At 40.3% G+C, this 19,286-nt stretch overlaps 4 protein-coding genes across 4 annotated transcripts in view; 2 read left to right on the top strand and 2 right to left on the bottom strand.

Moving 5' to 3' along the window:
- The first annotated feature begins 68 nt into the window (after nt 1–68).
- Nucleotides 69–2,604, top strand: LOC109469474. The gene is made up of 3 exons (XM_019767989.1): nt 69–460; nt 1,559–1,703; nt 2,047–2,604. The coding sequence occupies exons 1-3, from the start codon at nt 196–198 to the stop codon at nt 2,093–2,095; spliced, it is 459 nt and encodes a 152-aa protein (XP_019623548.1). The 5' UTR covers nt 69–195; the 3' UTR covers nt 2,096–2,604.
- Nucleotides 2,605–3,470: 866 nt separating this feature from the next.
- On the bottom strand, nt 3,471–10,950 carry LOC109469473 (cytochrome P450 3A8-like). Its single transcript, XM_019767988.1, has 14 exons — nt 10,645–10,950; nt 10,117–10,213; nt 9,957–10,015; nt 9,721–9,817; nt 9,044–9,166; nt 8,754–8,842; nt 8,443–8,588; nt 7,855–7,982; nt 7,336–7,435; nt 6,682–6,842; nt 5,156–5,244; nt 4,646–4,783; nt 4,064–4,226; nt 3,471–3,672 (listed from the first exon to the last, which is right to left on the bottom strand). The coding sequence occupies exons 1-14, from the start codon at nt 10,713–10,715 to the stop codon at nt 3,580–3,582; spliced, it is 1,554 nt and encodes a 517-aa protein (XP_019623547.1). The 5' UTR covers nt 10,716–10,950; the 3' UTR covers nt 3,471–3,579.
- A 676-nt stretch (nt 10,951–11,626) lies between these two features.
- LOC109469475 (60S ribosomal protein L32-like) lies at nt 11,627–13,277 on the bottom strand. Its single transcript, XM_019767990.1, has 4 exons — nt 13,191–13,277; nt 12,619–12,721; nt 12,093–12,245; nt 11,627–11,833 (listed from the first exon to the last, which is right to left on the bottom strand). Exons 2-4 carry the CDS (start codon nt 12,709–12,711, stop codon nt 11,675–11,677), a joined length of 405 nt encoding a protein of 134 aa, XP_019623549.1. The 5' UTR covers nt 12,712–12,721; nt 13,191–13,277; the 3' UTR covers nt 11,627–11,674.
- A 192-nt stretch (nt 13,278–13,469) lies between these two features.
- LOC109469476 (PHD finger protein 13-like) overlaps nt 13,470–19,286 on the top strand; it is a 12,071-nt gene continuing 6,254 nt past the window's right edge. The window contains 4 exon segments of the mRNA XM_019767991.1: nt 13,470–13,611; nt 13,992–14,088; nt 16,632–16,690; nt 16,961–17,011. Coding sequence (XP_019623550.1) covers nt 13,512–13,611; nt 13,992–14,088; nt 16,632–16,690; nt 16,961–17,011 — 307 coding nt within the window. The 5' untranslated portion in view covers nt 13,470–13,511.

Here is a 19,286-nt window from a genome sequence, read left to right as displayed (position 1 = left end):
ATCCTTTTCACCCCTTTTCTACTAGTGGTCACCATCCAAATTATATCTCGCGAGAGTCTTCGAGAGTTGACGAGATATTCATGTCGCCGTAGCAACGAGGTCAGCTGTGTATACAACATGGCCGTCTGAGTCTGGAAAGTTCAGATCGTGTACAGAGTTTCGCAGTGTCCTTTTCCCATATTTCTGCATACAGCCATGGCGTTTTTCGGAATCACCGGACTAGGGTATCAAGATGCCATCAAGGAGAAGGTACTGAGACCAGCGGAGGTGAACTCGGAGGGTCTCGGGACGAGGGGAGTTGACACGGCGGCCGAGGTGGTGGGCGATCCCGGAGAAGGGACGCCGAAGCCTTTCTCACCCGCCGAGAAAGTCAACCCGTCAGAACTGACCAGCGGAGACCCGCAGGGCTCATATGTCAAGTACACTACCATGCTGAGGAAGCATATACGGAATCCTCATGGTAAGATTTTAATTCTCTTAGCTTTTCTAACAAAATTTTAAAGTGTAGTTACTTTAGATTCGTAATAGTATACAGGTCACACTACTGTCGACTGTTTGTTTGCATAAGAAAACAAAACACTTCAACATGCGAACAACAGTTTACTAAATATATGCGAGTACATTATATATGCAAGTGCTTATGATTTGATCAATTGGATATTAAAGTTCTTTATTCACAACCACTTATTTTACAAGAGCCGCCGTTTCGATGGCCGTCTGTCATCTTCATTACGGCCATTCAGGGTAAAACAAGTGGCTGTGAATAATGAACTTTGATATCTAATCATTCACCAACCTGATGAATTCATCTACGGATTTGATCAATTGTAATGTCACGGCAACGACTGCAGTTGCATGACTTGAATGTTGAAAGTTGTCACAGTGCATGAAATCAGGGAGGTTAATTAATTGCCAAGAGGTCAACCTCCTTGATAAACCATTGCATTGTTCGCAGCCCCACATGTTCCCCTTAGCTACATGTGCAATCAATGCTGAGAGAAGTGGGTGGAGTGAGGAAAGTCGTGTGAAGGGCACAAGATCAGTGACATTTAATACAGGATTTGAACCAAGGACCACAGGTTCTGGGTTAAACACCCAGCTGTAATGCCATATGGCTTTCCCTTATGACCTCAATGAAAATAGCTTCTCATGAATTGACAAATGTTCCTACAAACAGAATGATGCTCCCTTTAATGTGGCGTCAAGTGGCATAGTGGTAAAGTGTTCGACTATGAAATGGGGAGACCCGGGTTTGATCCCGAGTCGTACCTGGGACACGCCCAACTTTGTGCCCTTGGGATTGGCACTTAACACAACTTTCCTAACTCCACCCAGGTGTGAATGGGTACCTAACTTTGGTTGGGGAAGTTGTATTGAAGTCATGCCAAATGGCAGCCGCACAGACCCTTGCAACAGTTCCACAAAAGTGTGTGGAGCAAATATGTTATATGTATCATGTGTATTACATGATTGTAAACCCTGCATCAATTCAACACTATAAAAGGCTGTGATTGCATGGGTAAAATTTGACTAACAAACCGTTTATTATTACTTCCAGCCCCTAACCAGCTGAACCGGCTGCCCCAGACAGAGGGCCAGTGTGTCGGATTCTGGCACCCCAACAAGGGAGAACCTCCCATCCAGCAGCAGCTACCCTGGACACGGGTTCCACGCTACGGGATGGTCACCAGTGAGATGACCAGGTCAGTGATGGTCAAACTTTCTTCTGAATCCAGTGTTCTCGCCTGGGGCGTTTTGAGGATAGGGGCCCCTTATGCTGTGATTTGGACCCATATGCTGTCTTTCAACCAGCATAGGGTGTTTTATTGGTGTGATAAATGTACGGTACTTATAGAGCTCAATTCACAATCATTAAAATGTAGCTTATTAATTGGGGGCTGTTTCAACCACTTCAAGAAAGAAATGCTGACTAAAATGTAAAATGGCCAGATATATCAGACAGATTTCCTTATCCAGAATATTATTTTTGAAATTGCATTGGATGCTTTAAGGCTAAACATGTTTTTTTTTTTTATTCCCCTCCAGATTTGTAGACCAGATGGCAGTGACCAACAAGGAGTTCCGATTGTTTTAATGGGTGGAGTCTGGATCCAGGAGATCTTTTTTACTCGCAGTTTAATTTTTATTAGAATTTGGTGAGTGTGCCATGGAGATGTCCCATCATTCCAAGAAGGTTAACCTCCTTGATCATTCTTTGGGATAATATGGACAAAGAAACAGACTTTGAGCAGACTTCTGTGTTACTTAAGGCTTTAAGAAATACATGAATCTTATCTCTAAGTATGAATTTGGGCAGACTCATTTTAACTCACATAGAGGCTTGGTTTATTTTTCAGAAGTAAGCCTAAATTATATCACAAATGAAAAATAACAAAGAAAGCTATCTGTGTAAATATACTGGGTACAGTACAGTACATGGAGCATATCAATTTGTCTGTGCATTGCTTAATATTTTTGCAAAATGAATCACTTGTGCAGGATAACTTTTTCACTTAGAAATAAGCTGTATATTACAGATTTTGCAGTATGTGTACACAATTACTACCAATGTAATGAATTTATCAATTAAAAACTTTTGATCTACTTAACTGTCTATGGCTTTGCCTTTGTTTCTTCATTTTTCTGATCACATTTAGTATGGGTTTACGGAAAAAGAAGAGCTGTCCGCCTAGCCAGGCTTCAAATTCCACTATAGTTAAGTAATACTACAGGCACACTGGTAGTAGTGTATGGAATATTAATCAACAATATTAGTACATGTACAAGTATATTCTAGTACTATTCTTCCATATAAATTTTTTTACGGTTAATCCAATGTAGTTTTGAATCTTTCTACATAATTACACTTGTCAGCATCAATGCCACAATAAAAAGATAATAAATGGTAAAATAGTTTGAAAGTACAAAAGTTTGATACTACAAACTTTGAGAAAACTGTTACAGTACAAGATTCTATACTATCATTCAAGTGCTAATAGCAATTGTATGATAATTGATAAGGCCATACTAATTTGATTATTATATGGCTCTGGGCATCCCAAAACTGATGTGAGCATGCGGTGAAAAAAGTCTTCACTCTGAAACACTATTTCTTGCATTTAGCTAGTGGACTAAGCCAAGTTTAATGACATATCTTTACACACAATTCTAGTCTGTCAAAGATGACAGATTGGCCAAAATTTTTGTCATGAGGCCACTCCAATTTGACTTGTTGGTTCTCAGATTTTTTTCAGAAAACATATGAAGTAGCAGAGCAGAAAAAATGAAAATAAAAACAGCCTTTAAGTTAAACATCCAACGTTAGCCCCAGAAGCTATGATAGGAGCCATGGCGTCAATGTGCCAGACTGGCTAATAATTCAAATGATGAATTTTGAACTTTTAATAAAATGACTGCATTGTTACATGGAAAAACTGTACCAATGAGGAAGACAAGGTGCTTTCCTCAACTGCAAATCAGGAAAAATGAAGAGAACCAGTTAATCAAATTGGTGTGGCCTGAGCATAACAAAATTACATCAAATGATGGGATAAAATGGATGCTGGCTGGAACACTGTATCAGTCTGTAACAGGTCCGGCTAGCTCCACCCTCAGCCTGATGCCGTTCTCTGGGATGGGAAACTTCTTAAACTTCTTCATCTTCAGGGGAATCTGATAGGGTAAAAAAACATAAAAAAAAATTGAAAATCAGACTAGTGAATTGCACTAATGAAGATCCTAAAAAAGCAAACAAACAAACTATAAAGGTAACATTTGCAAAGCAAATTTTTAATATATACCTTCACATGGTCTAGTCTAACAAACTATTGCTCTGTTTATTCTTACTTAAACACATTCAAATATATGGTGACCAGCCCTTCCAACTCTGTCCTGCCACTTGCTATATAATGTAAGCCAACATCACAGCCACTTGCTACATGATGTAACCCAACATCAGAGGGTAGCCACCGGTACCAGTTACCATGGTGACAGACGTCTGGTCTAGTTTATTGACCTTATTTGTATGGAAAAGTAGAAAAAACAGAGCAAAAACAATAATTACATCAGTGTCTGGTGCTGTCTTGACGCGGTAGGTGTTGAGAAGCCTGGCCAATCCCAGCTTCAGTTCAAACAGAGCAAGCCTCATCCCGATACAGTTCCTCGGACCTGCGCCGAACGGCAGCCAATCATAGGCTCCCCTCTTCTCCTTCTCCTCCTTAGTGAAGCTGCAAGGAGGAAAAAAGATGACTATGACTTTCAAGAGTCTTGTTTTAACAAATTGGAGCCAAATTAGATTATTTGGCTACAACATAGGATGAATCGTATTTTCATATAGTCAAAACTTCCCCAAAAGACCACTCAAGGAACCTATAAAGTATAAAATCTGGTCTATGTCGACAGATGGCCACTGCATACAGGGTTCTCTATGCTTGTGTCAATGAGAAGAATTATCTAAGGAACTAAAAAGTGGTCACATCAACATGGTCCTTACATAGAGGTGGTCACTTGTACAGGTTTGACTGTATCTAAATGTCCTTTCTCTACTGACCAGTGCCAGACTACTTGGTAAATCAGAACAGCAATATACTAAGGACTACAGGTAAGTATGAGAAAAATTGTAAGTAAGACATTTCAGTTGTCTAACCGCTCAGGGATGAACTTGTACGGTTCAGGCCAGCGTTCGGCATCGTAGTGGATGGCAAGGACAGGAACAGCAACTAGCATGTTTTTAGGGATCGTGAGCCACTTGAGTTTCACCTCTTCTGAGCTGGTGCGGAGAGTCCTGGAATAAAAGGCAGATACATCAATGAATACTGTGGCATCGTGTGGCATAGTTGTTAGAGCGTTTGGGCACTCAAGTAAGGAGACCCGGGTTCGATCCCGGGTCCGAGCACAGGGGCATGCCAACGTAAAACACTGAGTACTGTTATAATTGGCACCAAAACACCATGACTGTATTCATTCCCCATTTTAAGTCAAAACTGTAACTTGAAGTTATAATCATGTATTACATAACATTTGTCTGAACTGGAACAATACATAATATTTGAATGGTTAAATGGTTATGCATACATGTATGCATGAATTATAAGTCACTAAGTCTTCTCATAAAATCTTATGTAACGTTACATGAAATCAACAAAAAAACACTTACATAGATGCAGGAGAGTACATGCGGAGGGTTTCCAAGATGCACATTTCAAGGTACGGCATCTTGTGGACATCCTCATAGTTAACAAAGTCCTGACGAAACAAAACAAACAGTTATGTGGCAATAGGAGGATACATGCGCAGGGTTTCCAAGATGCACATTTCCAAGTACGGCATGTTATGGACATTCTCGTGGCTAACATATTCCTCCTAGGAAAAAATCTCTCATACTTATTGCAAAACGTTAACTTAGTGGTTTATATACAATAACTGTCTTTCTTTGATGAAGTATGAAACAGGATCACAAAAAGCAAAGAAACAGAAACTCAGGTGCCGTGGCATGCCATGGTAACTGGTGCTGTTTCATTAACAATAAACAAAGCAGTAGTTTGTAAGACTAGAGCATGTGATCATCCGCATTCACCTTGCAAAATGAATGTTACTTTTCTAGTTACACGATGGTCAGATTTGGGCCCAAAAGTCCCAATCGGCTACTATGGAGATCGAATCCCCCGAACCCGCGAATCTTGTTCGATATGACGTCATTCGAATAGAGCGGGCGTTCGATCTGGGGTTACCCGCGGTCATTTACAGTAAACCCGCTACAACCGGCTACTTCAAGCCCTTTTTTTACTTGGGAACCACGGAACAGGAAAAATCCACCTTTCCACAAATATGAACCGTTTTCAAAACATTACATCTATGCCGTGATTTTATTGTGGATATGTAACATGTAACGAAGCTACTGCCGTCATCGTGGGTGACCTTGAAGGTCAGAATTCTTGTATACACTGTTATAAAATCCAGGTCCCCATATCCAAGTGTCATAGCACGCGCGCAAACATGGTATTTTAACCATTCCCAAAAATCGCTCAAATTACCTCTTTGAGGGCTTGTTTGGAAGAGGAACGATTTCCGCAGATTTCTGTCTTAGGGATTTTTTAAATATGGCCGCGATTATGAATTATCGGTATTTAAAGTTAAAACACTGCGTTTTTAGCTCTTCTTTTGACTGTAAGTCGAGTTTTAGTTAAAAAATAAAAAAATCCTAAGACACAAAGTTTAAATTTACTGTAATATTTCTAAAAATCCAAAAATCTAACCTTATTTTTAATTTTCGGGGCCTCTTAAAATCAGTTGTTTGGTTCTCGTGAACCCTTTTTGAAATCCGAAATTGATCTCATTTGGAAGCAAATGTACACAAAGTGGAGCAAAGGCAGTGCAAGAATAACATTTGAGGTAAACAAAATCACTTATTACATTTTTTTTTGATGAGTATTTACTCTCCAATTACTTTTGTTTATTTTCAAATTTTACCCGTTGCCCCCGGGCCGGCCTGGTACTCCCGCGCGGCCACGTTCGAACACGTTCTGTAACCCGATACCTCCCTAGTAATGCGACTTTTAGCCTAGCAACCGACCGCCGTGTTACCAGGTACGCTTTAGGTAAAGGGATGAATAAGATGAGATGAAACTGTCTTTCTTTTCTAATAGTATGTAAATGTGTAGATGTAAATGTGGAAGAACGTACCCTGTCCTCCATGACCTTGCTGATCTCCAGTCTGACCTTGTCCTGTTTGTCCTGGTTCAGAGCGAGGTTGTACAGCGTGAAGGCCATGGTCGTAGCCGTCGTCTCGTAGCCAGCGATGAAGAACAGGATCCCATTGGCCACAACATCATCCTTAGTCAGTGCTGAAAAAGGAGAGTTTGGGGCATATCTTTATGACATCATGTGGTATCAGTGTTCTCGCCAGGCCTTTTGAGCATAGGGGCCCCCTATGCTATGATTTGGACCCCTATGCTGTGATTTGGACCCCTATGCTGTCTTTCAACCAGCATAGGGGTGTTTTGGGGGGAGAACCTTCATAAATCTTGCAAAAAATGAAATTATAACCTTAGAATGAAGCTATAGCACAGAGAAAACCTTAACTTCACAAAATCTGTCCCTCAGAAATAGTGTCTCAGGTGGATATGAGTTTCAAAATTTTTCAGGAAGAATACCACACCCCTACTGTGGTCATGTTTTGGGGACTCAAGGCATGGCTTGCGTAGATTTCATAATGAAAGCCACTTTTTTTTGCGAAACTTTTTTTTATTTGCATACTTGCATCAGTTTTGGGGTTCCCAGAGGATGTCATCCATATAATCAAATCAACATGGGCTTACTGTGCAATGTGAAACCTACCCTGCTTGTGTCCGTGAAGCTTGACATCTCCTGTGCCTGCTTGTTCTTTGTCGTGTTCCTTGTGAGCATTCATCATCAGCTGCAGGAAATCCACACGTTCCTTTGGAAGAAACAACACAAATCACAATGGTGACAAACATACCTGTAATAAAATCATTTGATAACGGGTTTGATAACGGGTTCCGGACCGGGCCGTACCGTAAAGTACGGCCCGGTCCGGAACCCGTTATCAAACGCTTCCATGGCTTCCATAAAACGATTCGAACGCATTTCGCCCTAACCGCGCGTGCCCCTTTCGAAAATTCGAATACAGAATCCGGACGTTGGAATTGATGTTGTTGCATTTTAGGGTTCAGTGGCACCAACTTTTGGCTCATCTTGCATTGAAAGGTGTGTTTTCTTGGGTGGGCATGACATAAATAAAATACAACACGGTGTATTCCGCATCGCCCTCGGTCCCGGCCCTCGGTATCATCATGCTTACATCTGCTTGAAGATCATAAGTTTAGTTCTACTTACTTGCCCCTCATTCTGCCTCAACTCCATCAACTGGTCAAACACATTGTAGAAGAACTGCTTGGCGTCAGCAGGAAACACGCTGTACTCAAACTTCTCCATCAGTGAACCCACCAGCTTCGGGAAGAACACTACAGAAAAGAAATATTAGAGTTTCACCTTTTTTTACCAGTCTAAGGCCACACCAATTTGATTTGTTGGTTCTTAGATATTTTCAGAAAAATATGAAGCGACAGGGCAAAAAAAATAATAAAAACAGGCCTGGGCATCCGTATGATAGCCCCTAATGCTATGATAGGAGCCATGAAATCAACATACCAGGCTTCAAACAATGAATTTCATACTTTTAATCAAACCATTGCATTGATAGATGGAAAACTGTAACAACTCTGAAGAAAAGGGACTTCCTTCAACTGTTGGGGCAAAAATATGAGCATTTTGGAGTTAACTTAGAGGCTGAAAAGTTGTGTTTTTTTGCAAATCAGAAGAAAATGAAGCAGGCAAATTCGTGAACCAACAAATTAAATTGGTGTGCTCTCAAAAGACAAAGCTCCACTATGAAAAATCAACAACATTCACAATGTGACTTACTGAACATGAGCGTGACAATAGTAACTGATCTGTCAAGCATCTTCTTTGAGTAGATAACAAAAGGATCTTTTGGGTTCTTCTGTGAGTCAATCTGAGTCCCAAAGGCTGTCCTGGTGATGACATCCATAGTGAAGGCACCAGTCAGTCTGGAACAAATGTAGTAGTACATTGTACTGATTGTAGAATAGGTAAATGAGAAAACATACTACCAATTTCAAACAATGGCAGCCATCAATCAGGCAGAATCTTTCGCCACCAAATATATGTATTAGGTTATGGGTTTAGGTAGCAGTTTAATTGGCAGTACTCACTCTTTGACCTCAAAGGATTCACCATTCTCAGCAAACTTGCCGATGTTCTCTATCAGCAGACCTGCACAGCTGTTCATGGGTCCTGCCATCTGTTAACAACAGGCAGGAATTTCATTATCATGAAAGTTCATCCAAGTAACTTGGTAGTTAGCCAACATTGCAAAACACCAAGTTGCTCTTAAACAACCACAGCATATCTTTTCCTGACCTACATATGTAAGACCATGGTTGTGGGGAGTTCAGCAGTGTTCAGGAGGCCATATTTGTGGATGTGTGACAGGATATCCTACCTGTTTGAGTTTGCCTCCACTGAACGCTGGGCTGATGGTGCTGCGAACGTTCTTCCAGTCTTCATCTAGCAGCTGTGTCAGCATCCGACCCACAGGTTTCACTTTCATATAAAGGTCCTTAGGCTAGAACAGAACATTTGAAAGTAAGATACAAAAGTCATGTACCTTCAAATTCTTGTATCATGACTTTAAAAGGGAGAAGCAACACTGTGCAATACACTGTACATTAGTGGAGGTTAGAAACATCCAGAAGTACCAGTTATCTCTGTAATTTATACAGTAGTGATGCATTCCCTGCACGTTTGGCCAGCTAGCTATGACATCCTTACACCATAATCTGAGAGACAAATTTTCAACTCTATGGAAATACATGTCAGAATTTTCGCATAATTTTCATGCAACACATGCATTCTTGTCTAAGTTCTCAGGAATCCGTATTGTAGAGGACACTGGAGCCATTGCTTAATTTTTAATATTACTAAGTATATTTCAGGCAAGTATTGAAATGTTAAAGGATGTTCTATTAATCAGTTTGCAGACTATTCTGGTATTCAGAGGACTGGACATGGATAATACCAGGCTGTCATCAAGACTAATAAATTACAGTAGTCCCATACATATGGCATAATATATATTACTCAGATCAAGGAGGTTAAATAATTCTTGCTTAAAAATACCTGGCGGTTGGTAAAACTATGGAATTTCTTCACAAACACATCTTGTAGCATCTCAGGGTCGGTTATGAAGACACCGGTGAGTCCTCCACCAAACATCCTGAAAATCAACCATCACAAGAACGTAACTAAAATTAACTGGGTCTGTGTTTAATGCAGTTTATTATATAACATTACATGAGAAACACTAACATATGTAGTAATGCTTATGATATATATAGTATAAGCAAGACACTTACCCATACACACTGCCATACTTCTCTGTCCGTTTCACCTGGCCCTCGATATTCCATACTCCCTTCATAAATAATAACACAAATAAACGTTTAATGTCAGCATTATCAAAAGCAAAAAAAGACAAAAGTTGTTTTGTGATAGTAATGTTATTGTTGGACTTACATCTTTAATGTGATCAAGCAGGTTCCCTATGATTGGCCAAGGAGCAGGACCAGGTACACCTATCTTTTTGAACAGCTGAAGAGGTCGTACTGCATATCTGTTTAAGAAAGTGGAGAAACAATTGCTAAAAATGTATAATTTTATAACAATAAATAATAGTAATTCATCAAATAATATTAAAATAACAATTTTCCATAATTTTATACAAAGGCTCCTTGAGCACCCTGGCCCAGTGAGTGCAAGAAGCCCCCTAGTTAATTCAGCATTCAGTCTTCTACAGAACACCGCCATACATGTATATGTTCAACCAAGTCTAATAATAGAATGTCCTTGGTTCAACATCCAAATATATTTTTTCATGCAAATCTTGAAAATCACATGTAAACTGCAAGTTGCACGTGACTTGGGTATTTCGAGCCCACAAGTTAGTGATGACAGGTTTCATCAAATAATGTTAGATCAAACAAGTCCAAGAAATATTTCATGTAAGTTAGATGTATTTGATGTAAGATAATCTTATTAACTTACATGTAGAACAGGACAGGCAGTATGGCCAGTAGGATCCAGGTCAGGGGGATGGGGAGGGCGTCCACTGCCATTGTTGTTGGACAGAACCTTCTTCACAACCCAGCTGTCTGAAAACTATCTGTCATCCACTGGTAGTGTAGGTTGTCCACTAGTAGAAGTTAAAGTTGCTTACACAACTTCAACAACCCTAGCCTTCTTTCGTCAACCCTGCTGCTCAGCGAGACCTCCTCTCAAGTCTGCTGAGTCAGTTCCTATGTGTTGTTGTTTACAAACGTGTAATCTGACCGGTAGGGCGAGCTGACGTAATTCCTCCCCGTACAGCAGTGCCACCTACCGATTTATTTCTGTATTGCAATTTCAGAGATAAAGCATGGTACACGTGTGCGAACATTGTACCTGTTCCACATGCACAGAGAGAAGGGAGAAAAAGTTTGTGTACGTCTATGTGTGTTTGAGTGAGCTAAAATATCTATTATAACATATCATCTAGATATGCTCATCTTTGTCTGGTAAAGAACTTGACAAAATGCAATGTTTTCTGTTAGTACTCAACAAAATTGCATCATTCAATAAACATGTGTCCAATAATCATACTTCCAGCTAAGGTCTGCTGATGATTAATCTCCAAGCAGATGTTTCGGTGGCCGCAAAAGACAGTATCGAATGGGCCAAGCAGTATCCATTGGCACATGGACACAGTCTGGCCTAGCCTCCGGGCAGGTGGGAAATTTCCCCCCCCCCCCCCTAAAGTGCCCCATCAGGGGCTATATGGGGGTGTAGCCGGGGCTCACATAACATCTTTGAGCCCCGGTAAAGATGAAGATGAAGAAATAAAAAATGCATGTTTACCTTCGCATATGGTCTACTCTGACATTCACATATAAGGTGACAGGAGTCTAAATCCCTCCTGCTATAAAATTGCAACATTAACAGAGAATAAGAACACTGGAGACTACCTTAACAGTGAACACAGACAAGAGCAGATGGTGTATATCTATTTTTATTTCTCTAGACACATGGACAGCTGGCTCTACTCGTTCTCCTCGGAGCGGAGACGAGCGTTGGGGTTGGTGACCTTGATGGCCAGCTGCTGGGCGCGCTCCACGATCAGTTTCCTCTTGCGCGACGACACGTTGTGAGCGATCTCGGCACAGAACGTCCGGTTCTGCATCAACAAGACCTCCAGGTCCTGGTGAGGAGGTAATAAAGAGCAAAGTCAGAGACAAGGAGGGCACATGTTGGTTGATGATGTTTTAAAACCTAAGCCACAGCAAGTCATTTTTTATGGATGACATCAGGTGCACATTAATTTTCCCCTGATTTAAAAAAAAATTTTGTTGCCTTGTTTATGCATGCATTTTTGCTTTTTGCCCACTGCTTTTTTGCTTTTTACCCAATCATCAAACACACGTGAATGAATACAAACAAGAATGAAGAAAAATCCTTACAGTGACATTGTGGACGAGGAATTTCTTGAAGCCTGAGGGCAGGAGGTGCCTGGTCTTCTTGGCGCTCCCATAACCGATGTTAGGCATGAGGTACTGGCCCTTGAAGCGCCGCCTCACACGGTTGTCAATACCCTTGGGCTTACGCCAGTTTTGCTGGAAGGGAAGAAAATGACAACAAAATTATTCAGTACACATCAATAGTTATTGAACAAATATTACTTGTTGTTGGGCCTAAGAAAAAATGTTGTGTTTCCACTTTCCAGTATAGCCAATATAACTGGCTGCCCTTCGGCGTAACACACCAGCTTCGCTGTTCTTGGTGGCAACGAGTTCCAGTCTACGATAGTTCTTGGGAAATACAAGTTTTTTAACACCTCAATTCTTGGTTGATAACTCTGATATTTGAAGGCATGACTGTTTCTTGTTCTCTTCTAGGCTGGTATCAGATACTTAGTGGTTGGTACGTCCACCACTTTATTAGTCATTTTGTACATCATGCACACCTGGACATTCTTCGTCGTCATACCTTTAGTTTGTCATATCTGTCGCTCTGATGGCGGATGAATTTCTTCACCCGCTTCTTGACAATCTTCGGCTTTCTGAGCGGACGCACAGCCATGGTGACACTTCTAACAAAAGGGATACACAGAGAGTAAGGAAACACATACCATATAACATGGAACTTTAAGGTTATACTTCGTAACACTAACATAATTACTAAATAATTCTGCCCCCCCCCCTCGAAATAACAGGTGAACAAAATTTCCAGAATTTCTATTCGGCGTGGCGTCAGAAATTCTCACACTGAAATAACCAATATTTCTATTTATGACACAAAATCATTTGACTAGCGATGGCTGTGAAGATATATTTTTTCGGGACCACTGTGTTCTTCTTTACTTTGAAAATCACATAGGGTGTGCTTTTTACCACACCGACTTTGTCACGTCTAATTAATAATTACAAGAACAGTTATGCACATAAATTTCCAAATAAAATGGGCATGGTGGCTTTGGCAAGAATTTAGGCTAAGGAATAGACACTGATGGTTTATGAAACATGTGATATTTGTCGGATTTTATTGGACATTTCACTCACCAGATCCCTTCTCAGGATCCAAGATGGCGGAAGAGAAAGACGATCAGCATGGCATGATGGGAGTAGCATTTGGATGATACCATTTCTACACATGAACAGGAGTTGTCAGTTTGAACTTGAAAGTATAATAGAGTAGAAATTACAATTTTCCATTCAATTATTAAATAGTATGTTATATAAATGATGAGTAAGTATAAATAAATGTATATTTAACGTCTTTTAAGCAATAAATATTAGATTATAATTATGTTTATAAAAACAAACACATAGAGGATCCCCTTAGATGTAGAACATTCCATTCGGCGGTGGAAACTGAGCAAGATGGCGGACAAAGACAGACATGAAGTTGAGAGACAAAAATCCAAAGTTGATCTCGGTTTACTAGAAGAGGACGACGAATTCGAAGAGTTTCCGGCTGAGGGTAAACTGAGGCTATACTTATACCCAACCTGGAATACATGTTTTCTTATGTATTGTTTTCCAATGATAAGAAACTGGGTTAGAAACAGTGGTAGTTTGGGGGTAAATTTATGATTTGTCATGTGCATGTGGGGAGGGGGGTAGTGAGTGTGTTACAGTGTTTTGTGTTGTCAACTTCTTATACTATGATATACATAGAAGACTAAGAGTACAATTTCTGCACAAGGTTAAACGTGATTTCAGCTGAGCTAAGCAATATTTTGTTAAATCACCCAAGGCATACAGTTATTATTAAAATTATGTCTGTGTGATTCTGTGACTTTTTTTTGATAGGCTTAGCCACTGCACTGTTTTGACACACAACTGTTTGTGTATTTCCAGACTGGCAGGGTCAGGATGAGGAGGTAGAGGAAGTTCACGTTTGGGAGGATAACTGGGATGATGACGACATAGAAGATGATTTTGCCAAGCAGCTGAGGTCAGTATTCTAGACGGTCGTAAGTTCGTTGTACCTTTAAAAAAAACACATTTTGCATTTAGGTTCAGGTCTTAAGGGTGCCCCTAGGAAAAATTTGAAATCTTGAACCTCTAAAATGCTATTTCTTTCATTGTAAACAGCAGCTTTTGCTTTACAGGCCAATTTTTGTCTGTCAGAGATGACAAATTGGGCAAAATTCATGCCCACCACAAGCAGTGAAATTCTATACATCAAATGATGGAAAGATGGATGCTGGCTCAAACACAGCTCCTTTCTCTTTGGCTCTAACACTGTTAATTGACATTCGGGGATTATGGTTAATTTAACCCTTGTCCTGCTGTGCGCAACATATGTTGCGCAGCACATTCAGTACCATCTATATAACACCCTGCATAGGTACGATTTGGGGGTATTTCTCGTGCAACGGATTACACCGCAGCGAAACGCAACGAATGCGGAAGTAACTATGCCACTGCAGAGCAAAAAAATTTAGTTTTTTTAAATCTAATTAAGACATGAAAATATTGAAAAATATTGTGTCAGGAATGCCAGCAGGACAAGGGTTAAGTTCATGAGAACCTAATTTCGTGATGGGAGGGGATTGGAAACAACTGTAGTAATGTAATATTATGCAGCACAGAGTATGCTATTGTGGTCTGAGTACTTCCCACGAAGACTGCAAACATTAAACCACCCTAAATTCTAGTATTGTCTCAATTACAGTAATTCAGTTTGTGGCTAGATCTATACATGTAATTTTACTCAGGGTTTGTTGGACATCATTTCACAGTGTACATTTTTCTGAATATTTTGGTATCTGTACCATTATGTTGATTTTACTGTAACTGGAGTTTTATTTTTCTTTAAATCCTCTAACAGAGCGGAGCTGGAGAAACAGGGACATAAGGTTGAACAGATGCAGACATAGCAGAACAAGCCTGGGGACACCATGAATGTTTACTTCTTCTTTCATAACAAGAACTTCCTCTGAGACTAAAGCACAAAGCACTATCTAATACAACAAACTGTTCAGATCATTAGCATGATTCTGAAATCACTTGGAAATAAGTACATTATCTGGTGTTGAATAGTTTGTATCTTACTTAGTCATAAACTCAACTCCACTCTGCAACTGTATCATGTAGGTGAACTTCTATTCAGAGCACTTTCTGTCAAGACATAGTTTCATGGAACTTTGACACATGCACACAATGTTAAGTCCCAAACATGTTAAAATTTAGTACAGCAAACTTGAGTAAATTGTTGAGTCCAGGCTTTTGTAGTAACTGTTTATCATGTTACAATCCTGACTAAAAAAAAATATACAGTACATTTTTGTCCTTTGTATTGTTTTATGTCAGATTTTGAAACTCATATTGTTGTAACTTCTGAACCATTTGCTTTTCTGTATCCACAATTTCAGGTGGTAGAAGATATAATGGGCAGGTTACAAGAAGATGTTAGAGCTGTAAGTTGTACGTTGAAAAGATATCCATGCATTAAATGTTTCCAGTTACTTCACTAACAGTAAAGGTGTTTTTTCTGAGTGAATTCACAACTGAGAAAAAAAGAATGACTTTCCTTTAATGTCATAGGCTCCAACCTTGTGCTGGAATGACTTTTTATTATGACAAAAAATATAGAAAGTAGAAATTCAATGATGAAATTATGAAGTTAGTATGCAAGTTGTGACCGATGATCACAAATGGTATTTAGCAAGAAAATAGGAGCTTGCCACATACATTGCCAAATTGAAATAAATGTAGAAATGTTACGGCTTTAAAGAAAAAGACGAGACTCAGGCAATCTTGTTAAAAGACATTCTCATATATGGTGACAGAAGTCTAAATCCCTCCTACTATATAATTGCAACATTATGTAACCCAACACCAGTTACCATGGTGAGAGACAGTCTGGTTCAGTGGTCACTGGAGAAAAAGAGGAAATGTAGCAAAAACAATATGTTTTAGAATAAATATTGATACAGTTTAAGCATCCAAAAATAAACTTTGCTCTAGGTGCAGGAAATAACATGTGGAGTCAACTAGAAAGCTTCCATTAGATGTCATTGTTCACCTTGATGTAAAAGTGACGTTCATACAGCACATCAAAAGTTGTTACTTTACTTTCCAAGGAGAAATGTAGAATTTCCACTTGCAACAATTAAATGACGCCGCCTATGATTACTTGGGGAAGTGCAACAAATAGATATGGTCACGTGTCGTGACGTCATAAGCCCCCGGCCCGACCTGTTGACCTTATGCAAATTTATCAGGTCACGCCTCCTGGCGGCGCAGTTTGGGTCAGGGGACAGCGGTTTCTGGAAAGCTGACGGTCAAACCGGCCAGGTTGGTCAAAGTCTCGGCTTTCCCCAGCGAAATTACAGCCACATTTGCATGTATTCCGAAGGATTTCGGCCTGGCAGTTGCAATCTCCAAGCTAGGTTTGAAACCGGAGGATTTGCGGGATTCGTTCCTGAGTGGAAACAGACTTGCTGTAGCAGGAGTGCGTGTGACGATTTTTCCTTGACAATTTGTCGGCAGACGACTTTTCCTTTGGTTCTGTGAAGCAGACGGCACGACTTTACTGAGAGGATACTAAGGTAGGTAAGAGTTATTCAAGTTTTACCGTGTCCTCGTTAAACTGTCTGTGATATTTCGGCCCATTCAGTGGTTCCAGCGTGGTATGAGTAACGTTCTGTTCCGCACACTTCCGTTACGAGTTGTTCTGACTGGCCCCCCAGAGAACAAGCTGATTCTAGCCGCTCCCTCTGTCATATGTAAATTCTAGCGTCTAGGATTTTGTATTTTCGTGTCTTAAACTGTTCTCAATGGAAAGTTGACTGTTCTTTCTTCCGACTTCATCCTCACAGGACAGACGGCCCCAAAAAAGGATGGCGGACACTTTGGACATCGATCCCGAGGTGGGTGTTGCGAAATTCTGGAACAAATTCTTTGATATCCGGTAGTATAAACGTGCTGCATGCGGAAAAACGGCTGAGTCTATTTTGCTGAAAACTTTAGGAATCTTTCCCAAACATGTCCCGGACCTCCTTACTTTGTTTCGACAAATTATGTGGTTTCCTTTTTGAGATATTCAAGTAAATAGATCGGAGGTATGTGTTAGCACATTTTCTGTGACTGGGGTTCTGGATACACACTCTGCATGCTCAAAAACTACTGGTCGTATTTTCCTGACATTTGGCACAGGGGTGTATCTCTATAAGATCACCAATTGGGCCAAATTATAATTCTCAATTTTTTTCGGTTGTCGAGAAATCCTGGTGGAATAATTGCCGTGTTGTCGAATTTTCAATATGGCGTCTGTCGAACACGGCGGCTCGGCCTTCTGTTCAGACAAGCAAAATGGCAACAACATTCTCTGACAGTGTCTAGTTTGTCCGATAGTGTTGCGTTAGGTGTTCCAACCAAATCGCTGGTTATCTGAGCATTGTAAGGGGTAAATTTCTCGATATGGGCAACATTTGGTGGTTTGTCGTATTTGTGACGTTTGTGGGACAGTCCCGGACTTGGAGGTTGCTAGCAGACCACTCCGAACTGATACCCCTATGCATGCTCAAAATCTACCGGGCCGATTTTGCTGTAATTCCGGTCATTAGTTGATTTTCAACAACTAATCCTTCCTACAAAATTTCAGCGGAATCGACCGGGTAGTTTTCGAGAAAACCGCCTTGAAAGTTTTGTCATCGACGTGTTTTCAAGATGGCGTCGATTTAATGACCCCGCTGATCTTTCAGGCTAGATTTTATCGTGCCCAACTCTTCTACTTATTTATGGTCAAAGACGTTCTCTGAGACGTGATAGATTGGTTGTTCCTGCATGCGGAAAAATTAATGACAGGGCACAGATATTGTTGAAACCGTTAAAATCCAAGAAGGAATTGTATGCAAATGACTCGGCTCGTGAGGAATTACTACTACAGTACTCCAAATAGTGACGCCATCTTGTTTGGTAAAAATAGTTTGTAGGTCGGGCGGAAATTTTACCTTCCGCTAAGCAGATTTACATCAACGTCACTTTCTGTTTTATTTTTTACTTGCCAATATAGACATGATTCTATTACAATTGAATAAACCAGTAGCTTTGAAGAAAATAATGATTGCGATGCCATTTCTGCACAGCATAGGAGAGGTGTCAATTTCTTGTGTAGATTTTTTTCCTCCGGAAACAAACACGATTTGCATATTTCTACCTGTCAAAATTCAAACAACTGTTGAAACTCGTGGGACCCAGCAACAACATACAAAGATCATTTTTTGTGGCCAAATTCAAGGCAAAAATTAATGCGCAGCCCGTACAAAGCTCGTCTTGTTTTTCTTGAATAGCCGATCTGAAATTTTAGATCCCAAGACAGCACCACGGAACAGTAGTACAACAAGCGCTAGAGTTGTTACGAAGTAAATGTAAATGTTGGTTTGGAAAAGGGTTGTCTTTTTGTGTTTTCTTGCATTTACGTACCGTCTGAACTTTTCCAGTTGTCGTATGTATGGTTCCTGCCCAAAGTTTGCATTGTAAACGTAAACGAGCTCGGTCAAGACTACTCGAAACACGATTCCGTTTGTCCAGGCCTCTTGGAAAAACAGCTCGCTCACACAAAGAAACAGTGCGAAAATCCGCCCTTTTCATAAGTTCTAGCATGTCGTCTGTATCAAAACTTTGGTCTGTATTAGTGCTGAAGATTCTAAACAAATGTCTGAGCTTTAGTCGAGGGACGGGCCCTTCTTTAGGATTTTGGACTTCAGCCAAAACGCCCCTTGCAAATCTTTCACTGTGTGGCTGGTGTGACGTAGTGTTTTGATTATACTGGACTGGGGTGTTGTTATGAAGGCTGCAGGCTAATAGATACCCGGTGAATTATGTGCGTCTTTTTGCCCTTTGTTGTGTTGTTGAGTGATCTGCCATGGAGATGTCCCGTCATTCCAAGAGGGTTAACCTCCTTGATCATTCCTTGGGATAATATGGACGAAGAAACAGACTTTGAGCAGACTTCTGTGTTACTTAAGGCTTTAAGAAATACATGAATCTTATCACTAAGTATGAATTTGGGCAGACTCATTTTAACTCACATAGAGGCTTGGTTTATTTTTCAGAGGTAAGCCTAAATTATATCACAAATGAAAAATAACAAAGAAAGCTATCTGTGTAAATATACTGGGTACAGTACAGTACATGGAGCAT

Source organism: Branchiostoma belcheri, unplaced genomic scaffold, assembly GCF_001625305.1.
Source record: "Branchiostoma belcheri isolate BF01 breed outbred unplaced genomic scaffold, Haploidv18h27 scaffold204, whole genome shotgun sequence".
NCBI lineage: Eukaryota > Metazoa > Chordata > Leptocardii > Amphioxiformes > Branchiostomatidae > Branchiostoma > Branchiostoma belcheri.
Note: the sequence above shows the minus strand (reverse complement) of the source record. Positions and strands in the feature narration are given on the sequence as shown.